The 22,403-nt window shown below is 34.9% G+C and overlaps 1 protein-coding gene across 3 annotated transcripts in view; it reads left to right on the top strand.

The window, feature by feature from the left end:
- The first annotated feature begins 159 nt into the window (after positions 1–159).
- Positions 160–22,403, top strand: part of LOC134531219 (uncharacterized) — a 50,985-nt gene continuing 28,741 nt past the window's right edge. For all 3 annotated transcript variants that reach the window (XM_063366885.1, XM_063366884.1, XM_063366883.1), the window contains exon 1: positions 160–21,402. In XM_063366885.1, coding sequence (XP_063222955.1) covers positions 3,729–5,297 — 1,569 coding nt within the window. In that variant the 5' untranslated portion in view covers positions 160–3,728 and the 3' untranslated portion in view covers positions 5,298–21,402. The remainder of the gene's footprint in view (positions 21,403–22,403) is intronic.

The raw sequence follows: 22,403 nt of genomic DNA, 5'->3' as shown, positions 1-22,403 counted from the left end.
GAAGCTAACAAATGATTGGTCACGTTTTTGCGGCATATCTGAACTCAGCCAATCAACAACGTTAGGATTCCGTATGCTGCTTCCATGTATCGCACAAGTGGCGTGGGGTTGCGGTTCTCGTAGCAAGCTCTCAGTACGCAGTTGAAGAGTATTAACGGTGAGAAAATTTTATATTTAATTTGCTGAAATGTGTCAGACGTAGAAAATTGCAGTGGCCATAGTTTAAATATTGTTCGTTTCATATTTTTTTCCATGCTTCTTTATTATGTTTTTAAGTGGTGAAACTACTTATAAATCTGGCGGTTTGCGTTTGTAATAACCGTCTTGGAAATGGCTGCTATAAGAAAAGCATTGGGAGCTGGGTATTGGTGTTATATATTTTTTTAGCGATTAAAGTATCGGTGGTAGACATCTCAAACACCTTCAAATTTAGAGATAGTAATTTTTTGAAAATTTACAATAACATACGAAGTTTCTATCAATTACGACGTAAGAAATCCAAATGAGTGCCTTTGAATATGTCTTATGAGAACTCCCATTTACCAAGCTAGGTACGTGGTTCTGCGCTGGTAGCCTTTAACGTTACGGTAACCTACTGATCTGCCAGTGGCATAAGGGATTAGAATTTTGCGTGAATGGTCTTAGCTATTGTGTGGAAGTAGTTAAATTCGGTATTAATCGTTTAGTTTTTTAAATTGACATGTAGTTTAAGTCATAACGATGCGTTTTCAAGCATCTTTTTTTTTCAGCGTTAAATTCTTATATGGCTAGTCAGGCATTATACCTGTGGAGTGTGTTGGCGGTATGCCTCGGCTAGCATAACAATGGTAACAAATATTATATGGGGCTAAATTTTTTGATCAAAATGGCGATTTAGTAAGTTCGTTGAAAATGGCGGGAAGGGGAAATGAAGGTCACAAAGAAAAATAGTTCAGAATTAGCCATTAATGAGTTACTAAGTATATCAGTGGATCGGTTTTGTATTAAAGGTCGGTTTTTCGTAAAGAACGTTATTTTTGGAATAGTAAAAAAGAATTATTCCCAAAAAGAAAATTAGAATGTCCGAGTTTGTGTAAAATAAATACTAAAATAGTTATTTCTATATAATTTAAATATGGTTTGTTTTACTCACCGTCTCTTTTCCTGCCTAGGGGTTGTAAGAGTTACGAGCAAATGAACCTAGGTTAAAAAGATTCGTAACACTAATGTAGTCAAGTATAAAGTTTTGGAGTTTTTTTTTTTTAACTTGGCTCAAAATCAGATGCCTTGAAAAATACAATTGTGAATGAAGATTTGTCTGAAGATGAAACTGCTTGTGCAATACCTAATATTGTGACATAAATGATAGCTTAATAAATTATGTTGTGGGACAATCCATGTCAAATCAACCAATAGTATTTCCTTTATTTTTGGCACAGTGTTATTATTAGCTAAGTAGATGAAAATTGCGAAATTGTAATTTTTTAGTAAGATAAGTGCACCGGTAGTCGTCATGCTAAGAAAAATTTTACAAATAAAATTTGCTTACCTAACCTTGTTGGTGTAATACAGCTAGTTATGTGTTTGACTTTAACCTCAAACTTTCTTAAACAATAATATTAAACACTTTTAGATAAAAACCAATTATTATAGAAGATCTCTAATTTAAAAAAAAAAGTGTTATTTTGTGCCAGTAGTCGGCATGCCAATTTTCGTCTTTTCCAGTGCTCGTCATATCTTTGTGCCAGTAGTCGTCATTCGTGGTATCAGCACTTATGGATAGCAATAATGGATTCGTTATTATAATTACAAACCATTTTAGTTCTAAATTTTATTTCAAATGATTACTCAAACTTTTTGAAGTTATTTTTACGATTTTTTTATATTATACTAATATAAAATATGTAAACAATTAATTAAAATTATAAAACAATCAACTTACCTATATATTGATACCGTCACAATAAATAAAGCTGCAACAAAGATACATTGTGCCAACTCTTGCATAGGACATTGTCAAATATAAACATGCCAATATTAATAAAACTAATACATAACACATGTGAAACACTAGAAAAATGTGAGAAAACATTACACACCAAAAAAATTTACGATAAATAAACATTCATGATAACTGATAATTCGCGGGTGCGCGGGGATAAGTCAAATGTTGGGGGAAAAAATTGTTTTTTTATGGTATGGAATAAAGGAGAACAAGCTCTACAAAATGGTCCAAATGGGTTAAGTCTAGCACCCTTGTGTGTTATTCTATGGTACTGAACTTTTGGAGTTACATCACAAACTGACAGTTTTCGTGCGTGAAAAAGGGGATAAGTAATTTACAATGACATTTTGACATATCCCCTTCTGGTAAATATGTAGTGTACGGATTAGCGCCAAAAAAAAATCATACAAATATAAAATAACTTTCATTATATGCTCTTTTACGTCCTCTTTTCATAACCGCCTGCGGAGATAAAAAATTCCAATTACTTTTGGAGATATCGCCGTTCTTATTTTGCAATACAAGCCCTGTGTAATCATTCAACAGACGCCATTTTATATTTTGCCGTGTGTGCGTGAATGCCTAAATAACAGAAATTTTCCATTAGGTAAGGTTAGTTACATTATAAATACTTCAAAATAGACGGAAATTAAAATTAATATCAATTAATTTTACTTGTATAGTTTTAAGTATTTATATTGTAACTGACCTGACCTAACAAAACGGGACAAAGGTAGATTAGGTCAGGTCAGCTACAGTATAAATACTTTGAAACTGAACGGACATTAAAAATAATAAAAATTAATTTTAATGGTTGTTTAGTTTTAAAGTATTTATAATGTAGCTGACCTGACCTAACAATCCAGGAAAAAGGATGAACACTAGGAACTCACGTAATTTTCTTTTTACGTGATGTAGTCGTTCAACTACGTCGCGAAAAAAAAAATCATACTTGTAAACAAGCAACAATGGTGAACGCGGGAAGCCTACGATTCACTCATCCTTCTGGACATACCCGAATATTCACGTTGGCAAGCCTTCTTTCAACAGACGAGAGGCAAACGCCCGATCGTGCATCTTCGGGGTTTTTTTTTTTTATTATTGTAAATAAATATGCAACTCATGAAAACTAATGGTCAATTAGGTTATGTTAGCTACATTATAAATACTTTAAAACATTGTGGATGGTTGATTTGGTTAGGATAGCTACATTAAAAATAATGCGAAATCATGTAAACGGTATTTGGGTATGCAGACTTGCCAACCTTTGCGAATTTTTCGTAAAATGTACGAAAATCACGTCCGTTTTACGATTGTACGAGGATGTCTGCATTTTTTACGAATTTTAAGTACGAGAAGTTTTTTAAAACATGTATTTACCGTCCGCCTTAAATGTTTTATTGTATGGTTTGTGAAAGCTGTTGCCATGTGTTGTTGCTGTGGAAACGAGTGCGGTAATTGAGTTATATTATTGGTCGAAGGCGAGCGAACCACGTAATTTGTTGTTCTATTGTATATATTTCCTTATTGGCCGTCTGAGTTACATTGATGCGCTTACAACCAATCACGAACCAGTTTAAAGAGCATTTTTAGTTTGGCAAGATGGTGTCGTGCATTAGCGTATGCTATTCTTCAGTTAAAGTTGAGCCGATTTTGAATTTGTTTATTACAGGTTAGGAAACAAATTTATTGCATGTTTTTACTAAAAACGTGTTATGTGCACAATTAACGGAAGTGGAATCAAATGAAGAAAATGCCCCCGAAACGTGATACACATTATTCTCAAGCATTTCGCGATACATACACGCGGGATTTTCCGTGTATTCTTAAATCAAGCAAGGGAACACAGTTCGCATTTTGTTCAGTGTGTAGATGCGACATAAACATTGGGCACGGCGGAAGATATGACATCAATCTCCACGTGAACTGTTCAAAACATCTCGCAAATGTTAAAAGTGTCGCAGTCAGTTCAAAGGTTAGTGATTATTTCGCTAAAAATAACAGCACAGACAATGCTGTAATACGCGCAGAATGTATGTTTACAAACTTTTTGGTTGAACATAATATTCCTTTGAATGTTTCGGATCACGCCGGCCCGTTATTCAGAAAAATGTTTCCAAATTCTGAAGAAGCAAAAAAATTTGGTTGCGCAAGAACAAAGTCGACGGCTATTGTGAAAGAAATGGCAACAGATGCAACTGATAAAATTGTTAGTAATTTACAAACTGTGGCATTTTCAGTCGCGACCGACGGCAGCAATGACTCTGAATCCAAATTATATCCACTAGTAGTAACATTTTTTGATGCAAATTTGAAAATGATAGTGTCAAGGTTGCTTTCATTACCAGTACTCCAGGGAGATTCTACTGGAAGAAATATTGGGGGGTTAGTTATTTCAGAATTGCGACGTTTGAATATTCCGTTGGAAAATCTAATTGCGTTTTCTGCTGATAATGCCCCTGCAATGTTGGGACACAAAAACGGTGTTGCAGCAGTTTTAAAAGAGTGTCTGGCAGAACTTGTTGTTGTAGGTTGTCCATGCCACCTTATCAATCTCGCCGCAGAGAAAGCAGCAGCTACTCTCCCGTGTCAAATTGAAGATGTTCTGGTTGATATCTATTATTTTCTGGAAAAAAGTGTGAAAAGAAAAGAAAAATTGCAGAAGTTCCAAGTATTGCACGGCAAAGAAGCAAGAAAGATATTGAAACACATATGTACAAGATGGTTGTCACTTGGCAAAAGCTTAGTTCGCTTACTTGAGCAATGGGAGCCACTGTTGAGTTTTTTTAATGATGAAGTATCTGTCCAGAAACAGCAGTCATCACTGATGACTTACAAAATTCCAGGTTGTGATTCAGGAAAGAGTACTATATCGACACAAATTGTTCCAGTGAAATCTAAGTGTGCAACTTCTAGTGATTCATCTGAGAGTGGAAAATCTGTATCAGGTACTCAACTGTTTTTAAAAAAACGTGAAGTGAAGCAAGCAAGCTTTGGTAGCTCACAAGCTGCTGCAAAGAAGCAGAAACTGGATGGGACTGTACAAAAAAAGTGCACTAACTTCAATAATAGTGTTTCATCAGCAAAATCAACATTAAAAAACAAATGCAGCACTCTTTCACGCGAGGAAAAATTGTTCATGTTTTTGTCTACACCATCAAATAAAGCATTCTGTTTGTTTTTAGTTAATGTTACACCTACATTCGACAAAGTTAATGTATTGTTGCAGTCAGCATCACCACAAATACATAACTTTTTTTTTTTTTTTCGAAAATACCGCCCAACTACATATTTACCTTATATTTTTTTTTAAGAATTCATAAACAATAATGTTTTAACCTAACCTGAAAATATTATGTACTTTTTTTTTAGCTTAGAGATGTCGAAGAAAACTACTTTTAAGGAGAATTGGCTCAAGGAGCCACAGTTTCAGTTCATCAAACCCTCTGCTAAAAACATAAATTCTGCGTACTGCACTTTGTGCTACTAAAGTATTCAACTCAGCAATACGGGTCGAAGAGCTCTCACCAGCCATGTCGAAGGAAAAAACACATTTGCAATTCTGCCGTCAAAATAACACAAAATAAAAACCTTATTGTACCTCATCTTGAAATTTTTATATTACATTTAATCATTTATGCAGGTTAATATTTATGGTATGTACTTCAAAAGAAAGTCGGGGAATTTTCCTCTTAAATTTCTGGAAAACAGGGAAAAGTCAGGGAATTATAAGATTATATTTCTGTAGCAACCATGAGGAAGTTAAAGCACAGAATAAAGGTATTTTTGGAATTTTAAATTTTTTTTTTTTAACAAATATTGCCCAAATATGAAAATTAATAAATTTGATATCTCCTAAAGTATTTGGAATTCACAATGAGTAGTAAATAACATTTAAACAATTATCTATTCTGCTTAAAAAAATACAATTATGCATGGAAATTAATTCAACATAGTTACTCTTCTACAATAAGTAACTAGAAGTTTTCTGAACTTTAATTTTCATTAACATCAACATGTCTATTAAAATTGTAGTTGACCCTGGCACCTTGCTGGCTCATAAATGGAGGTGGTAGAATGCCATTTATTTGTGACCTATTTACATAAGAAACATCGTTTTCTTTCGCCACAAACACCTTTTTACCATCATCCTGAGCTCGCATGCCCATTACTTTAACTTCTTCCCCTTCAGTGTCTTGGACAATGCAGACAAATCTGTATTTCACAGCACCCCTTTTTCCACCCATAAATGTCACAAGTACAAACGATCCAGGTCGCAAATTTTCATCAGTCGCCTCTTCCAACTCCACACTATCTTCTTCATACTGCTCAACCCATTCATCTGAAGATTCCACAGTAACAAATTCTTCCTCCGATGATGTTGATGAAACTGAAGTATTTTAATCCACCTTCCTCTTTTTGAAATTCTGTTTTTCTTTCTCCAGCCTCTTCCTCAATCTTTCTGCTGCTCGTTCTTCTTTTTGCTTCTGCAAGTCCATTTTGGTCTTCTCTTTCTTGGAAAAGTAATCCTGCCAGGCACTAGAACTAGCAACAGAGGGAATTTTCTCTTTCAGTGCACGTTTCTTTAACTTGGGCTTCTGAGAAGGCCAAAACAATGCTCGCTTGAAAGGAGAGGGAATAGACTTTTCTGTGGGCACAGCAGAAAGACCTTTCTATGTTGATGGAATGCGATCAGGATCAAATGAAACATTGCCTTCAATGACTGTGTCCACTTCATCAACAACAGTTGGAGGAGTAGATGATCTTTCAGGGATTATTTCTTGAATTTTTAGGGTGTGTGGATCCTCATATTGGGCAGTAGAGCTGATGTCGACCTTATCACAATATTTCACATGTCTCCAATATTCAAACATTGTCATGTCCTTTACATCTCCCTGCCATACATTTCCATATTCCTTGAAAAGCTGCAATTTCTCTTTCCCAAGTAATTTTTCCAAATGCTCAACAATCTCAGAACTACAAACACTCTCTGGAGTCTTGGGTGTAGATAAGAGAACTGTTGGTGTGCATGGGATGCTGGAGGGTGTAGAAATGAACTTGTCCTCATCCACTTCTGAAGGATTCCATGGGAAAATTCCACTCTTCTTAAATGAGTGCTGTAAAAATTTCTGGAGTTACAGCTTTCTCAATCGCAGTTTCCAGCAGTTTGGCAAAGTCTTTCTTTTTTAGTGTGGGGTCTTCCTTGTTCGCCACACGCTGCAGTCGCCACTCATGAACTGCAGTTTTCCATCCACTTTTAAGTGGCTTGAAAACTCCTACATCCATTGGTTGCAGTATGTGGGTGGAATTAGGTAATAATGCCACTAAAACTATGCCATGTTCTTTGCAAAATGTGCTGCTGTTCAGTGTGAGGTGTGATGAATGGCCATCGATGAACAGTATTGCTGGTAAAGTTATCTCCTTCACCAACCATGGGTAAAATATGTTCGTCAAAAATTCGTAAAAAAACTTCACCGGTCATCCAACCATTTGGTGACTTGCCCACTCCCCACTCAGAAGGTATTCCTGCCACAATATCTTGTGGCAGTCTTTCGTATTTCAAGCACAGCAGTGGTGGGCAAAGTTCACCAGCTGCATTCCCAGTCAATAATACTGTGACACATTTCTTTTCATCGGAATTGACTTGTTGAAAAATGTTTCTGTCTCCTTTTTTGGCCAGTACTTTGTTCCCCTTAGGGTTGAGGAAAAATGCTGACTCGTCTCCATTAAAAACTCTTCTTGGATCAGAGAGAACATCTTTCAGTTGGTTTTCCTCCAAGTATTTAAACACTTCCTCAAACCATGCTGAAATCTGTTTCTGCGAGACAGCAGCCCGACTAGAAGTCAAGTTCTAGGCAGTTCTCAGTGTTAAGGCTGGGTTCTTTTTAAGAAAAGATGCGCACCATTTCCTACCTGGTCGCCCATCTTTAAAAGGAAAAGGCCTCTTCAACTCTTTTGTGAGCTGCTGCACACTATTCTGCAAATCCTCCATGGTAATTGGGAATCCTGCTTTGCAGAGAGAAAGGGCCCAATCAACTAGCATGCTCTCTTCCTCCTTTTTCAGCCAAGACTCGGGTCCCATTTTACGTCCAATAGGTGTCTTCCTTTTACTTTGTCGGAAAGAGTGTTCCTTGGAACACCGTGTCTTTCCGAAGCTTGTTTTATGGACATCCCGTCCTTCATAGCCTGCAAAGCCTCTTCCATCTGGCGGGGCTCATATTTCAATATGCCTCCTCGTAGCATGGCACTGCAACACTGATTTTTTTAGTGTTAATTTGCAGATTTCATATGAACAAAAAAAATGCTTAGACTTAAATATCATATTTAAATTATATTATATAACATCGGGGAGGCAAAATTATCTGACGAGGGTAAGTTTTGAAGCAGTCATAATTATGATAATTGAATGCTTTATAACAATAATATGTCTCAAATTTAATGTTCTAGTATTCGTCATTGTTCTGTACCAGTAGTCGTCACCTGTGACGACTACTGGTCCTGATGACTGGTTGGAAGTTTTACAAGCACAGTAAACTTAACATAATGTAATACACATTTTAGCAGTTGCTGATTTTCAATTTTAAAAATAGCTGACATGTACCAGTGTTCGTCAGGTATGATGATAACTGGTGATTTATGAGTATTAAGTGATCCAGTGCTCGTCACCCCCCCTTTCTTTGTATCATTGAATATAATCTTAAGACTTTATGTACTAGAAATCATGCTAAACACTTCGCAGAAGCAAACAAACACAAACATTGCAATGAAAAGAACAGGCACACAATTTATTAAAAAAAATGAATTACTTACCTTCTTAACAAAAACCAGCAGCAGTATATCTCACTTCTTACAGTATACTACACGACTTCTTAGATACGGGAATCCCCGATCGGCAATCGTGTGCGTTCAGAAATCTTCATGTAGAAAAAAATAAACGACTCTTGCTCTGAACTTTAATATGTTCGACACGCGAGATTTTACATTCTTGCACTTGTTATGAATTTTTATTTTATAAGTGATGACTACTGGTGCGATGACGACTTCTGGTACACTTACCTTAATGTTGGTTTTTGAGTAATGAATTTATGAAATTCCAAAACACTTGTAAATTCGGCAGCACAAGGAAATCTTTAAACTGTTCTAGTTAGAGAACCGTTAAACTTATATTTTGTTTAGTTTTGTATGACATTTCATAAAATATATAACACAACATGGTTACATTAAACCATTTTTTATATCAAAAGTTTCAAAAAAAAATTATAAAACTCAAAAACGGAATTTTCAATTTTTTTGGAAAAAACATATTTTTTTCCATACTTTTATTGACTACCTATATATCAAATTTCAATATGGTATTCCAATGGTATCTTACTAAAAAAAAAATTTGTCTGTGTCAATGTAGGTAAACAAAGAAAATCACTTGGCATAGTTTGAAAACAGTTGAGATACCATTATGTTAAATTATACATCTACTGCTGTCTTCAAAATTAATTATCAATACATTATGATAAAAGATCAGGCTGATAGGCTACCAATATTAAAGTACATAAAGGGCAGGAGTATGTATTCACACTTCCAAACAGGAACAAAACAGGACGACAAATTTTTTGTGCGAAAGCATGGTTGCGACGTTTACTGACTTACGCCAGCTTCATTTAGGTATACTAGAATATACAGGCATACTTAGGGCCTAAACTTGCAGCTCGAAGCTGTGCTAAGCCAGCGAAACTGAAAATATGTTTTTGTCACCCTGTTTGTGTTTCTATTGGGAAGTACCAGCCTGTGACTACGCGGCGCACTCTTCGCGGTCTACCGCAAAAACGGTTAATCATATGAAAAAAAGTTTAAATAAAAGTTGTAGAGAATTTTATACTCTACAACTTTTATAATAGGTGCAAATCTCAATTACGCAGTTGAAGGCGAGATATTCGCGAAAAACCCATTTTTATGACCTTTGACCTTCAATATCTTAAGACGCAGACACAATAACATTTGTGACTTTTGAGACAACATTTAGAACGACAAAACAAAGGTTGGTAAATATGTAGTTGGGCGGTATTTGCGAAACAAAATGTTAAAAATCCGAAAATACCTTTATTTTATGCTCTTCAACTTCCTATTTTCATTAAAAGTGGCGGAGGTAAGAAATTCCAAATACTTTAGGAGATATTGAATTTTTTAATTTCATCATATGTAGTTGAGCGGTATTTGCGGGAAAAAAATGTTAAAAACCCGAAAATACCTTTATTATATGCTCTTCAACTTCCTCTTTTCATTAAAAGCGGCGGAGATAAGAAATTCCAAATACTTGAGGAGATATCGAATTTTTTAATTTTGCAATACAAGACCTGTGGAACTATTTGAGCGACGCCATTTTTGTTATTTTGCCGTGTGTTCGTGAATACGTGAATCGTCAATGCGTAATTAATAAAATGGTTGATTAGGTCAGGTCAGTTACATTATTAATACTTTCAAACTAAGCCGAAATTAAAAATAATGTGAATTAATTTTAATTATTCTTTAGTTTAAAATTATTTATAATGTAACTGACCTTCCCTAACAAACCCGTAATAAAGGATGCACAGTTACAACTCACGTAAATTTTTTTTGTTACTTATTACTTGCGCAACAATATCAAAATAACAAATAAGACTTTAAAATTAGAAACGTTAAAAACTCACCTAAGTTGGAGGCGGTAATTAAACACCGTTTTAAACAATAAATGAACTAAATAATTACGTATTGGTTCGTTTGAATTCTGGCCTATCACGAACAATCACGTGACATCATTATCCAATTAAAAAAGTAGATACTCGTACGTAAACAAGAAACAATGTTAATCGCCACATCAATGCACTGGTATTGTGATGAAATTAAAAAATTCGATATCTCCTAAAGTATTTGGAATTTCTTACCTCCGCCGCTTTTAATGAAAAGAGGAAGTTGAAGAGCATATAATAAAGGTATTATCGGATTTTTAACAATTTTTTTCGCAAATACCACTTAACTACATATGATGAAATTTTAAAATTCGATATCTCCTAAAGTATTTAGTATTTCTTACCTCCGCCGCTTTTAATGAAAAGAGAAAGTTGAAGAGCATACAATAAAGGTATTTTCAGATTTTTAACCCTTTTTTTTTTTTTTTTTTTTTTTTCCAAATACCGCCCAACTACATATTTACCCAAAGGTTTATATCAATTTACAGCTTATTATCTTTCATTCCGAAGTTGACCCCTTTTTTTACCTAATATGACTGGGCTATTCTTGAATTATTAGTATAAGAGATTTATCTTTTTGGACAGAATTTGTGAAGCTGTAGTCATCTGTTGAGGTACACTGTAAGTTCTACCTGTGGCTGTTATTGGATTAATTTTACAAAGAATATAGTTTTTCGGTACCGTTAAAATGTCTGCTTTCCTTGGGTACATAAAGAAAAACGAAGGACCACTTGATGAAGAAAAGAAACAGTAACTTCTTCTTCAACTTCATTTTTTGAAAGAACACATGCCATCCACCATTGTTTATCATAGGTGCATGCAACAAAACCTATCTCTTCAAATGGTATATCTTCAACAACAGGACTAATTTGAACTTTGAGCATTTCAGATTTGTCAGAATATGAATAGATTTTTGCCTCAAGTGTATCTGTTGCAAGAAGAAAATATGCATGGAATTTTTAGTTCTTACTACAGCTGTTAATTCTTTAAATCTAATTTTCAGCAATTTTTCTTCAACATACTCTTCATTTGTCACATAGAAAAAAGACACTGAGGGTATGTTTCTTATTCCCCACTGAAAAAGATGAAATGGTGTCAATATGTGGTTGTCTGTTGGATTTTGAAGACTGGCCTTGGCTTCAAGTCTCTTAACTGTACCCGCTACTCCATCACACACTCCTTTGCCATGAGAGGTTGTGTAATAATGCCATTCAGCCTTGAGTCCATCAAAATCTTCACCATGGTGACACAGATTTGAAAAGTTCTTTCTGTTTTTATATTGTGCAGCTGAACCATCAGAGAAATAGTACAACTTTGTTAAATTGGGCAGAAAACTTTTCAAGAAGCCAATAAGTGTTTTTTGAAAGACATGAACATGGACTGTGTTATGGGCTAAACAATCTGAAATACCTAAATACAAAACTTTTGTGAAGAAGAACTTGTTTTTCTGTTTCAATGTCTGTATTATTGTAGTACACCACAAATGGATGGACAGTAGCCATGGAGTTGTTGCAATGGAACCCTTGAGCTTCATCTTGCAGAACAAGAATAGTTTTCTGCGAAGTCGCATGTTATCACAGCTTCATTTTCTCTCAATGAAGATTTCTTCTCAGCAAAAAATTGTGATTGCTGTTTTGCAATGAAGTCATGTTTCTTCAGGTGTACTAACTGGATACAAAATTTGTCAACAAATTCATCGGATGGTTTACGTAATGTTTCAAAAGAACAACGATCAACTGTTACCCATTTTTTATAACTAATGTTCTCAATCATATCTTCCTCGAGACAACCTAATGCTTCTTTAAAATCATTAATTGTTGGACAGTAATCACATTCATCAAGGAAGCACGGTTGACTTGGTGGGTTGCACATTATTTGTGACAGACATTCTTGATATGTCTTCAGTGAATTTTCCAACCCAGTTAGTGTAATTTTATGCAAGTTTCCACCCACAATCATTAATTTTACATTTTGGTGCGCAGTGCAAACACATACACAATGTGTGCCACTGGCACCAGCCATTACAGCTATTACACAGTTCTTGGGTCTCAGTTCTGCAAATTTGTAGAAACCAATTTTTAACTCTGGGTGTTTGGACTTAAATAGGCGATGTACTTCTTTAAAGTTTGATAATATTAACCTTTTTTGAACGTGAATAGATTTTCCATTAGCATCTTTTCCCATTGAGACATAATCTTTCAAACCAGGCATTTGCCTACTAACATCATCACTGTAATAGAATTCCTTTACTAGTGTTACTGTTTCTTGTGACAAGACTTTCCCAGGTTTTGGATCTGGTGTAGACAAAACCCCTTTCACTTCTAATAGTTGTTTTGCTTTTCACGCAATGTAATTGCTTACACCAAACTCGCTTTCAATTTTGGCACAAGACCAACTTTTGGGTAAAATTGTTAAAATTTGTAATCTTTCACTTTTACTTGCAGTTGTAAATTTTTCTTTCACCTGATCTATAAGTTCTGTTTGAGACCCTTCGCAATTACATTCCTTCACTTTTCCCACATTTTTAAAAAATGTTTCATTAATCTTGCATTTTATTTTTTCACTTTTCTTTGCAGTATCTTTTGTGACTTTTACATTTACTTTTTAAAACAGGTGACTCTCCGATAGAGGTTAAAGATGCATTTAAATAATGCAGACCTGTTTCAACTCCATTTATGATTCAGTTTCACCTTGACTACAACTTTGTTTTTCAGTGTCATCTTCTTTAATGCCTAATTCATTGTTTTCAGTTTCGTTAGAGACACTATGTTTTTCCTTACCTAACTGTAAGCGGCAGGAAGTACATATTTTCATACCATCTTCAATACCATAACCTAAGGAAGTCATCCATAAAGTAACATTTCTCAAGTCTTTGGAAATCCAATGTCCATTCTTTTTTAAAGGATTACGACAGTATTTGAACCATTTTTTATCCATGGTATACTCCAATGATCATTCATTACTATGATGAATGAGCACAATTAACTACACTCAAGTATTTAATAAACATAACCTCTCAATATTGTTAACTCAACAAAAAATCTCAATATTGTTCATCCAAAAAACAATCACAATTTAAAAAATCACAACAAATCTTAGTCAAAAGCTACAAAGCTTCATAACAGATGAGTTAATGTAAGCACTTGATAAACCTCCATAAACACTTTTGTCTCTCCCAAAACACAATATGGCAGAACAGGCAGTGATGCTAGGCTTCAAGGAAGTATTTCCTTGTGACTATCAAAAAATCCCTGACAGCATGAAAAAAATTCCCACTTCAAGTTTAAGTTGGATATAACAATTATTAAAAGTGACCATTTAATACAAAACAAATTATAAAAAGTCCACGTAAAGTATTTATCATCCTAACCAGCATTCTTTTTTTTCTTCAGTAATTATGTGCCCTGACACAGACAAATAAATAATTTTTGGTAAGACACCATTGGAATAACATATTGAAATTAGGTATATAGGTAGTCAATAAAAGTATGTAAAAAAATATTTAAAAAAAAATTCCATATTTGAGTTATATAAAAAAATATTTTTGAAGTTTTTGAGGAAATAACGGTTTTATGTAACCATGTTGTCTTACATATTTTATGAAATGCCATACAAAACTAAACAAAATTCCACAAATTTCAGTATTCAAAGTTTAACGGTTCTCTAACTATAACAGTTTAAAGATTTCCTAGTTCTGCATTATTTAAATTCTTTTGGCATTTCAAAAATTCATAACTCAAAACCAACATTCCAAAAAAATTAAAATTTTACAATCATACTTGTGATAGGTAGTACAACATGCTTAAAAAAATTATTAAAATCTGAAACCTTGACATTAATTTTTATTTATTTATTGGTTGATTTGATATGGATTGTCCCGTTTAGACTTTGGATCATCAATAACGATATATTTCAAATAATCTAGTAATTAAGGAAGAACATTATTCAGAATATCATATTATACTATCATTGTTTTATTTTAATGTGATTGATTCGTTACGTTCATAATTGGTTTTTCACTATGGCAATTAGTCCTTCACCTTCACTCTTCCCTGTCCCCCCCTTAGTCATTCCCTCAGATCCCTTGTATCTCACGTCCAGTATTCTTTCCTGATGCTTTAATGTGATAAATATGTTATTATTTGGCCTAAGAATAATAATAAACACTAAACAATACAGAAACATAATATCGCCAACAACCAGCAGGCGACTTTCCCTCAACTTTTTCTCGAGGAGTCTTGATACTTTGTTACAATTCGTTATATGAAATAAAAAGATTTTTTTACTTTTTAATTCATGTTTTATTGTCCGAAAAACGAAACAAACGCATCCAATCACTTTCAATGTTTTACTCACTCATTCAGCTCATATATACGCCTGTCGAAAAATGCTCGCAGCTCGGGTGATGAAAATTAACGAAAAACAAATGTAGCTTAAGTCCTTCAGTAAACTCTTACTGTAAGTAACAGAAATCAGTGCGACCTCAAACATGGCTGCACCCAGCGAAACCGAATTTCGCCACGAACCAAACGCCGACGAAGATGATCACAATTTCTAATTAATGTCCGAATGATATAAAAAAATTAGGTTAACTTAATACTTGGCATGGCTCTGACCACCAACGTTAAATTTTCTATCCTGCTAATTCTACATATTTTGCGAGAAGCCACCAAACGCTCCCTACTGGTGCAGCGATCGACGAACGACTGGTGAAGTCATGCCACCGTTTCCTCCACGTAGGGAGGAGAAGTCACATGACCTCACCGACCAATCACACGCACACTTCATTCACACTACACATAACAAGCCAATAAGAACACACAACATACATTGAAAACAGTTTTCTATCCATAGAGCCTTACTTTACATTCTCCTTCTCTCTCCCACACCGTGAGACAGCAGTTATCACACAGTTCCCACGACCAGTGGTGAATCACAGCTTTTGTTTCTCTCTCTCTCTTACTGGGGAATCACTGTTTCTTTCTCACTCGCACTTATAGGCCTCTTATGCCTCTCTCTTTTTACACATCACCCCAGGAACAGTCCCTTGTTCTAGAATTATATTGCAACACGTTAATGAAAATTAAAACAGCAATCGTAATACAAATTACTTGACAAAATTAAACTTATTTAGAAAAACCTGAAAAAGTAGGCAAAAAAAGACAAAAATCTAGTACAGCGGCTTAATTGTGAATAATTACATAAAAATACTAATGATTTAAAATGTCTGTTAAAATACCAGGGACATTCTTAAACACATAGCACGTGCAAATAACATACATTAATATCCATAATGTCTGATTATACTGTTTCATAACATATACACCACTCAAAAAACATTGACTTATTAATATTTACATATACAAAAAAGAAGTTTAAAAGAAAAACATTTAGCTAGGAGGGCAGGGGTCTTGCAACGTTACAACTTTCCTGCAAGTAAAACCGTTATCTGTACTGCTTCCAGCAAGTATGTCACAAAGAGCCTGCTATCGCCCTACTGTTAACTTTATACTAGCTGCAATTTGATCCTATGGTTTTTCCAAATTTCCTTAAGAATATAGCGTACCTGAGGATTTTGTATTAGACATTTTTAATGTGAGTATGTTACAACTGTGATCAAGATTGTTTTCCACCCTAATTTGATTTTCATTTGAAGTAAAAACCAATTAGGGTGGAAAACGTTCTTGGCCCCGGCTCTAACATACAACATTAAACATTACTTACTTTTTCAAAACAGCTTCAGCTACGCTATATTCCTAAAAGTCTCTGGAGAATTGCAGATCACATTGCAAATAATATCAAATAAACAGTAGAGCAGCAACAACAATTGGATTAATCTCTGATGGAAAACAGTCTGCTATGGCCAAGTTACTGCACAGTTTACGTTAATTGATTTGTTTTTGAGGTTGCAATCACGATAACCCATGTTAGATTTCATTTGGGACTAACACTGTTTTTAGGGTAAATAGAGGAAGGCCTATAGGCACCGTACACGGGTCTGAAAATCGTACTGGTGATGCTGTGTAGTGTTTCATTTACGAACAAGTTGCAGGACTGTCACAACCCACTGATCACTGGGGACACTGAGTACGATGCTGACAAATTATTCCTATAAATATGTGTGATATTGAAATTACACAGCTGTCTCCTACAGATATTTTTTCTTTCTGAGAATAGTTTACTGAAAGGGAAAAATATATTTGTATTAGTGGGAATGTGAATAATGTGAAGGAAATAAATAGGGGTGACATTTCTGTATTAAAAGCAGAAGTGATTCGGGAAATGTATTTTACTCTTCCACTTTACCCAGTAAATTACATCTTGATGGTGATTTTCTTGAGTTTATGCAAGATTGTCAGTTCTTCATTCTCTTCAAGCAGGCTACGAAGAAGCATTTTTCTGTAATTCTGTTTCAAAGCCTGCAAAACTCCTTGGTCCATTGGCTGACAAATTGAAGTGATATTTGGTGGGAGAAAAATGGCTTTGATATTACCGCAAACAAATTGCATTTCTTCAGGATGTGACGGAGCATTGTCTATGAGTAATAAAGCATTAAAAGGCAATCCATTTTCTTTGTTAAAAGCTTTTACTTTTGGCACAAATTGTTTTTCTAACCAGTCTTGGAACTAGACATAATCCATCCAAGCTTTCTTTGGTTTCTGTAAAATACAGGGAGAGTGTTCATGTTCATGTTTTTAAAAGGGGAGAGAGTTCATGTTCATGTTTTTAAAACAGCGTGGTTTTGCCGATTTGCCGATAACCGTCAGTGGAAGCTTATTTGTGCCAGAAGCGTTGCAGCAGGCTAACACAGTTAGGCTTTGTTATCCATTTTAAACCCTGGTGCAGATTGTTCCTCTTGTGATGCAAGACTTTTGGTAGGCAATGCTGTGGCGGGTAGGAAGAAATGATATCTTTGAACTTCTCAAGGCAGGGCCGTTTTATGAGAATGCTAGTCCTGGGGCAACAATATTCAGAGGCCCTCCCCTTTTTTTATTGTAGTGATAATTTTCAGATGTGAAAATCTCATATTTGCATTGACATGTATGTATGTAATAACTAACATAAAAAAGGACAAGAAGTACCATAATGAAATGCAGCCTGTATACACAGAAATATGAAACATATTTATGCAGGGAAAACAAAATAATGTATAACAACAAATTTTCTAGTTGAAATGGAGTAATATTTCATAGCCAACACCCACCCCCAATATTTCTCTGCTTCATTTACGAAAGTCTTAAATCAATCTCAAATATTTACACAATTTTATGAGTTGCAGATCCTGACCAATCAAAATTACATATTTATTAACTCACTTTGCAATAAACTTCTTCTATATAAGTGCTGCAAAACCTTTTGTGGAGTGAATGATGTAACACTCTTTAACTTGTTGCTCTCTGAAAAATGATAAGTGTGATAATTCATTTGTAATAACAGGCTGCAGATCCTTTCTGTATTTTCTGACCAACTCAGTAGCACTAGATTTGAGTTCAGCTTTACTTGCTGTAGTTAAGTTACAAAGAAACCCAAATGTTGAGGCAATATCTTTGTAGGACGCAGCTCTCTTCTCCAGTTCCATGCGGAGCTTATCAGCAATGCATAGAAATGTGGAAATTCTGAAATTCTCACGGGATGTTACAACAGTTGAAAGTTCGTATTTTCCATCCAAAAACTTTTTTTTATTGGAAGATCTAGTATCGACAAATGTTTGTAACACATGGTTGCTTAGTTGTGTTGCTTTAACTTCAATTTCATCAAAATTATTTCGCAAATCGGAAACAAAATTTTTCAAAGAATTCATCAGTTGATGACCAGTTATGACATCGAGTCCAGGCTTCTGTAGATGCTTGGTTACTGCACTGAATCCTTCCATAATGTCGTATCAAAATACGGCCATAAAAGCAAATTCTAAATATTGCATTTTCTTCATGAGTTCGCTTCCATTCTTGTGGCTTGCGTTTCATTTTTGTCGTTGAACATATAATTAAATGCACAGAAAATCTCATCATAATGAATGACGAAGAGTTTTCAATGCATCTTCTCTGCATGACCAACTTGTTTCAGACAAGCTCTTGACTGTGATTTTTGGCTTTCCGCTATTTCCTGTGCTTTCCGAAATAACTCCTTCAAGAACTGACCACCTGTGAGTGGAAGCAGCGAAAAATGAGTACAGCTTTTCTAAAAACAGAAACACTTTTGTTGCATGAATACATTCACCAACGCTGTTTTTCCTAGTAAGTTTACTGAATGTGCTGCACATGGAACATACAGCACAGAGCTGTTTATTGATTTAATGTGCGCTTGTAGGCCCTCGTATTTTCCTGACATGTTGGCTGCATTATCATAACTCTGACCTCGGCAATCCTGGATATCAATGGTGTTGTCTTTTAGAGTACCGGTTACAACTTCACTTAAATTTCTTCCTGTGTGGCTGTAAATTGGAATGAAACACAAAAACCTTTCCAAAATGTTACCGTTAAGGCAGTATGTAAATACAAAATATAACTGATCTGTATGGGAAACATCAGGTGTAGAATCAACTATCAGTGAATAATATTTGGCCTGTCTAATCTCATTTAGCATGTGTTTCCGAACTTTGTTGCCCATTAGCTCAATAAATTCTTCACATATATCAGAAGAAAGATAAGATACATTACCTTTTCCTTTGTTCCCATGTATCCTTAAATGTTCCTGTAAAAAAGGATCAAACTGAGCAAGGAGTTCCAAAATTCCTAGGTAATTACCATTACGAGATGATCCAAGCATCTGATTATCACCACGAAAAGGAAGACCACGACTGCACAAAAATTTTACAACTGCCACTACTCTAACAAGAACATTCTTCCAGTAATTTGTCTCAGTAGTCACTTGTGCATCTAAGTGTGAAGAAATTGGTATTTTCTTATTTTTTCTTGAAACCCATTTTAAAGAACATGCTTTGTTTTCATGCTCCCTCAGTTTTTCTTCTGTTTTCCTCCAATTAGAAAAACCATTTACAAATTGTGTTAATTTACAATTACTGAAAAGTTTGCACGCAGAGCAAAACATTTCCCGTACATTTAGAGTACAATAACCATTTTCTCTCCCGTCGCTCTCCATTTTCAAGAACTCTCACAAATGCAGATATTGTTAGTTTACAAGTACATTTTGGATAATGCCTAGCAGAAGCTGTGTAGTCTCCATCATTATTACTAAAAACAGTCCGGCCCCTTATCAACACAATAACTAATTATTTTGTCAGTGATATTGCCAGGCAATGCCGCAGGACCTTGCTGGATTTCTTCTATTAACACTTATAACGATTCGTTATTTGAAATAAAAAGATTTTATTTCCTTTTCCTTAACGAGTTTATTGTCCGAAAGACGAAACAACCTCATCCAAAACTGCATATATTTTATTCACGCATTCAATACGTATGTCTGCCTGTCGAAAAATGCTGGCAGCTCGGGCAATGAAGATTAACAAAAAATAACGTAGATTAAGTCTTTCAGTAACCTATTACGGTAAATACCCGTGAGCCGCCGAACGCGCCCTCACCTGACAGCGATCGACAGGTGACTGGTGAGCTCATGACACCGTCTCCTCCACGCAGGGAGGAGAAGTCACATGACCTCACCGACCAATCACATGCACGCTTCATTCACACTACACATCACAAGCCAATAAGAACACACAACATACATTGAAAACAGTTTTATATCCATAGAGCCAGGGACTTCACATTCTCCTTCTCTCTCCCACACCGTGAGACAGCAGTTATCACACAGTTCCCACGACCAGTGGTGAATCACAGCTTTTGTCCCTCTCTCTTACTGGGGAATCACTGTTTCTTTCTCACTTGCACTTACAAGTCTCTTATGCCTCTCTCTTTTTACACATCATCCCATACAAAGTCCCTTGTTCTAGAATCATATGTAATGGCAATAATAATACAAATTACCTTACAAAATTAAACTTAATTTAGTAAAACCTGAAAAAGTAGGCCAAAACAGGCAAAAATCTAGTACAGCGACTTATTTGTGAATAATTATATAAAAAATAGTAATGATTGAAAATTTTTGTTAAAATACAAGGTACGTTCTTAAAACACACAGCAAGTGAAATATCAACCCTTAAATACAATAAAAAACTAAAAATTTTCTTATTGAGACTTTTTTTTTAAGAAATCTTTACATTCATGAAAATAGTTTTAAAAGAAAAATATTTAGCTATGAGGGCAGTGGTCTTGCAATGTTACACACTGCACTATCAAACTCTACACTTCTTTCAGTCCTAGCACAGTTTCTAGAAGTTATGGGAAATTCTGGAGTTGTGTTAATGAGATCACAATGATACGTGTTTTCTTTAACCCTGCTGCTGTGTTCACATTTAACACACACACATTGTGTTCGGGTCCAAATGTACCCAAGATAAATATTTTTGTTAATTAACCAGAAAATTTCTACTTACATTCTAAATCTGAATTAGTGAATGTTCACAGATTGTTCAGTGATTCATGAAGCAGTTTCAACTAATTTAATCAGTGAAAATGACCACTAGAAATCAATGAATAGGGCATAGGCCTATTCACAGATTTCAAAAGTGGAATTACTTAATATTCACATATTTTCCAATGGTTTTCACAAATTCACTAGTGAAAAGAGCTGGCCTCAACGATAAAGGGAAACCCCATCGAAATGGGAAGGCCCATCGAAAAGGTAAGCCCTGCCAATGCCCCTGTGGAAAGGGAATGACCACCGAAAGGGAGAATATTTTTCAAGCCCCTTCGAAAGGAGAATGCCTGTGAATTTCAATGCGGGATAGTCCCAACAAGTAATCAGTATCACTTACTGGAACTTAAGGGCTGCCTAGGATATGCTCGTACCTTCATCATTGTTATTTGTATACGTAGGATATAACAACATTGAAAAATTAGGGTAGTTTGAAAAAACAAAAAGGATATATATTTGAATACATACATCGATAAAATTTACACTTTTCTTTGTTTTTAAAAAATATCATTGATAGTGATTCTGCATTTTCGAAAAAAAAATTATAGGAATGGTCTAAAAGGACCTGAACATAGTATTTATAAAAATATTTTCATTCCGAACAACATTTATGTCAAAAAGTTATAATAAAAATTTATATTTACAGAAAACAGCAAAAGAAACAATCCTACTAAGCTTCAAACGTATATCCTCTTGAAGATAAACAAACAGGACCAGTTGAAAGCCAACACAAAATGGCTTCCTCCAAATACATTGTTACATGTTTTTTTTTCTCCTGACTGCTTGAGTCATGTGTAACATTCATGAGGTAACACTCATGAGAGAATTTGGGGACAGGACAAAATGAATTATTTCAGACAATAAACATACACAAAACAAGAACACTTGCATACGTATTAATTAACTGTAGAAATCAAACATCACAGAAAAGTTAGTAAAATATTTTTGTAAGTAATAGTTACTTTTAATTGGCTCAATGAAGATTGAAATTGACTGCAGGGACAGATGAAAAACAATGTTACCTAGTTAACCCTTATCCGGAGACGTGGGGTCTCCGTGACCCCAGCAAAACTTTAACTTGCTGCCATCTATGTGCAATTCAAGGCACTTGCTTGTGGTACCATCTACCTTTCGCTTGGATATCACATAGTCTCCTCCTGCAGTGTCAGATTTTACGCTGTCTGGGGCTAGATATCAGGTCGCAAAGA

The sequence above is a fragment of the Bacillus rossius genome, chromosome 3, assembly GCF_032445375.1.
Source record: "Bacillus rossius redtenbacheri isolate Brsri chromosome 3, Brsri_v3, whole genome shotgun sequence".
Lineage (NCBI taxonomy): Eukaryota > Metazoa > Arthropoda > Insecta > Phasmatodea > Bacillidae > Bacillus > Bacillus rossius.
This window is presented reverse-complemented; position numbering and strand designations above follow the sequence as displayed.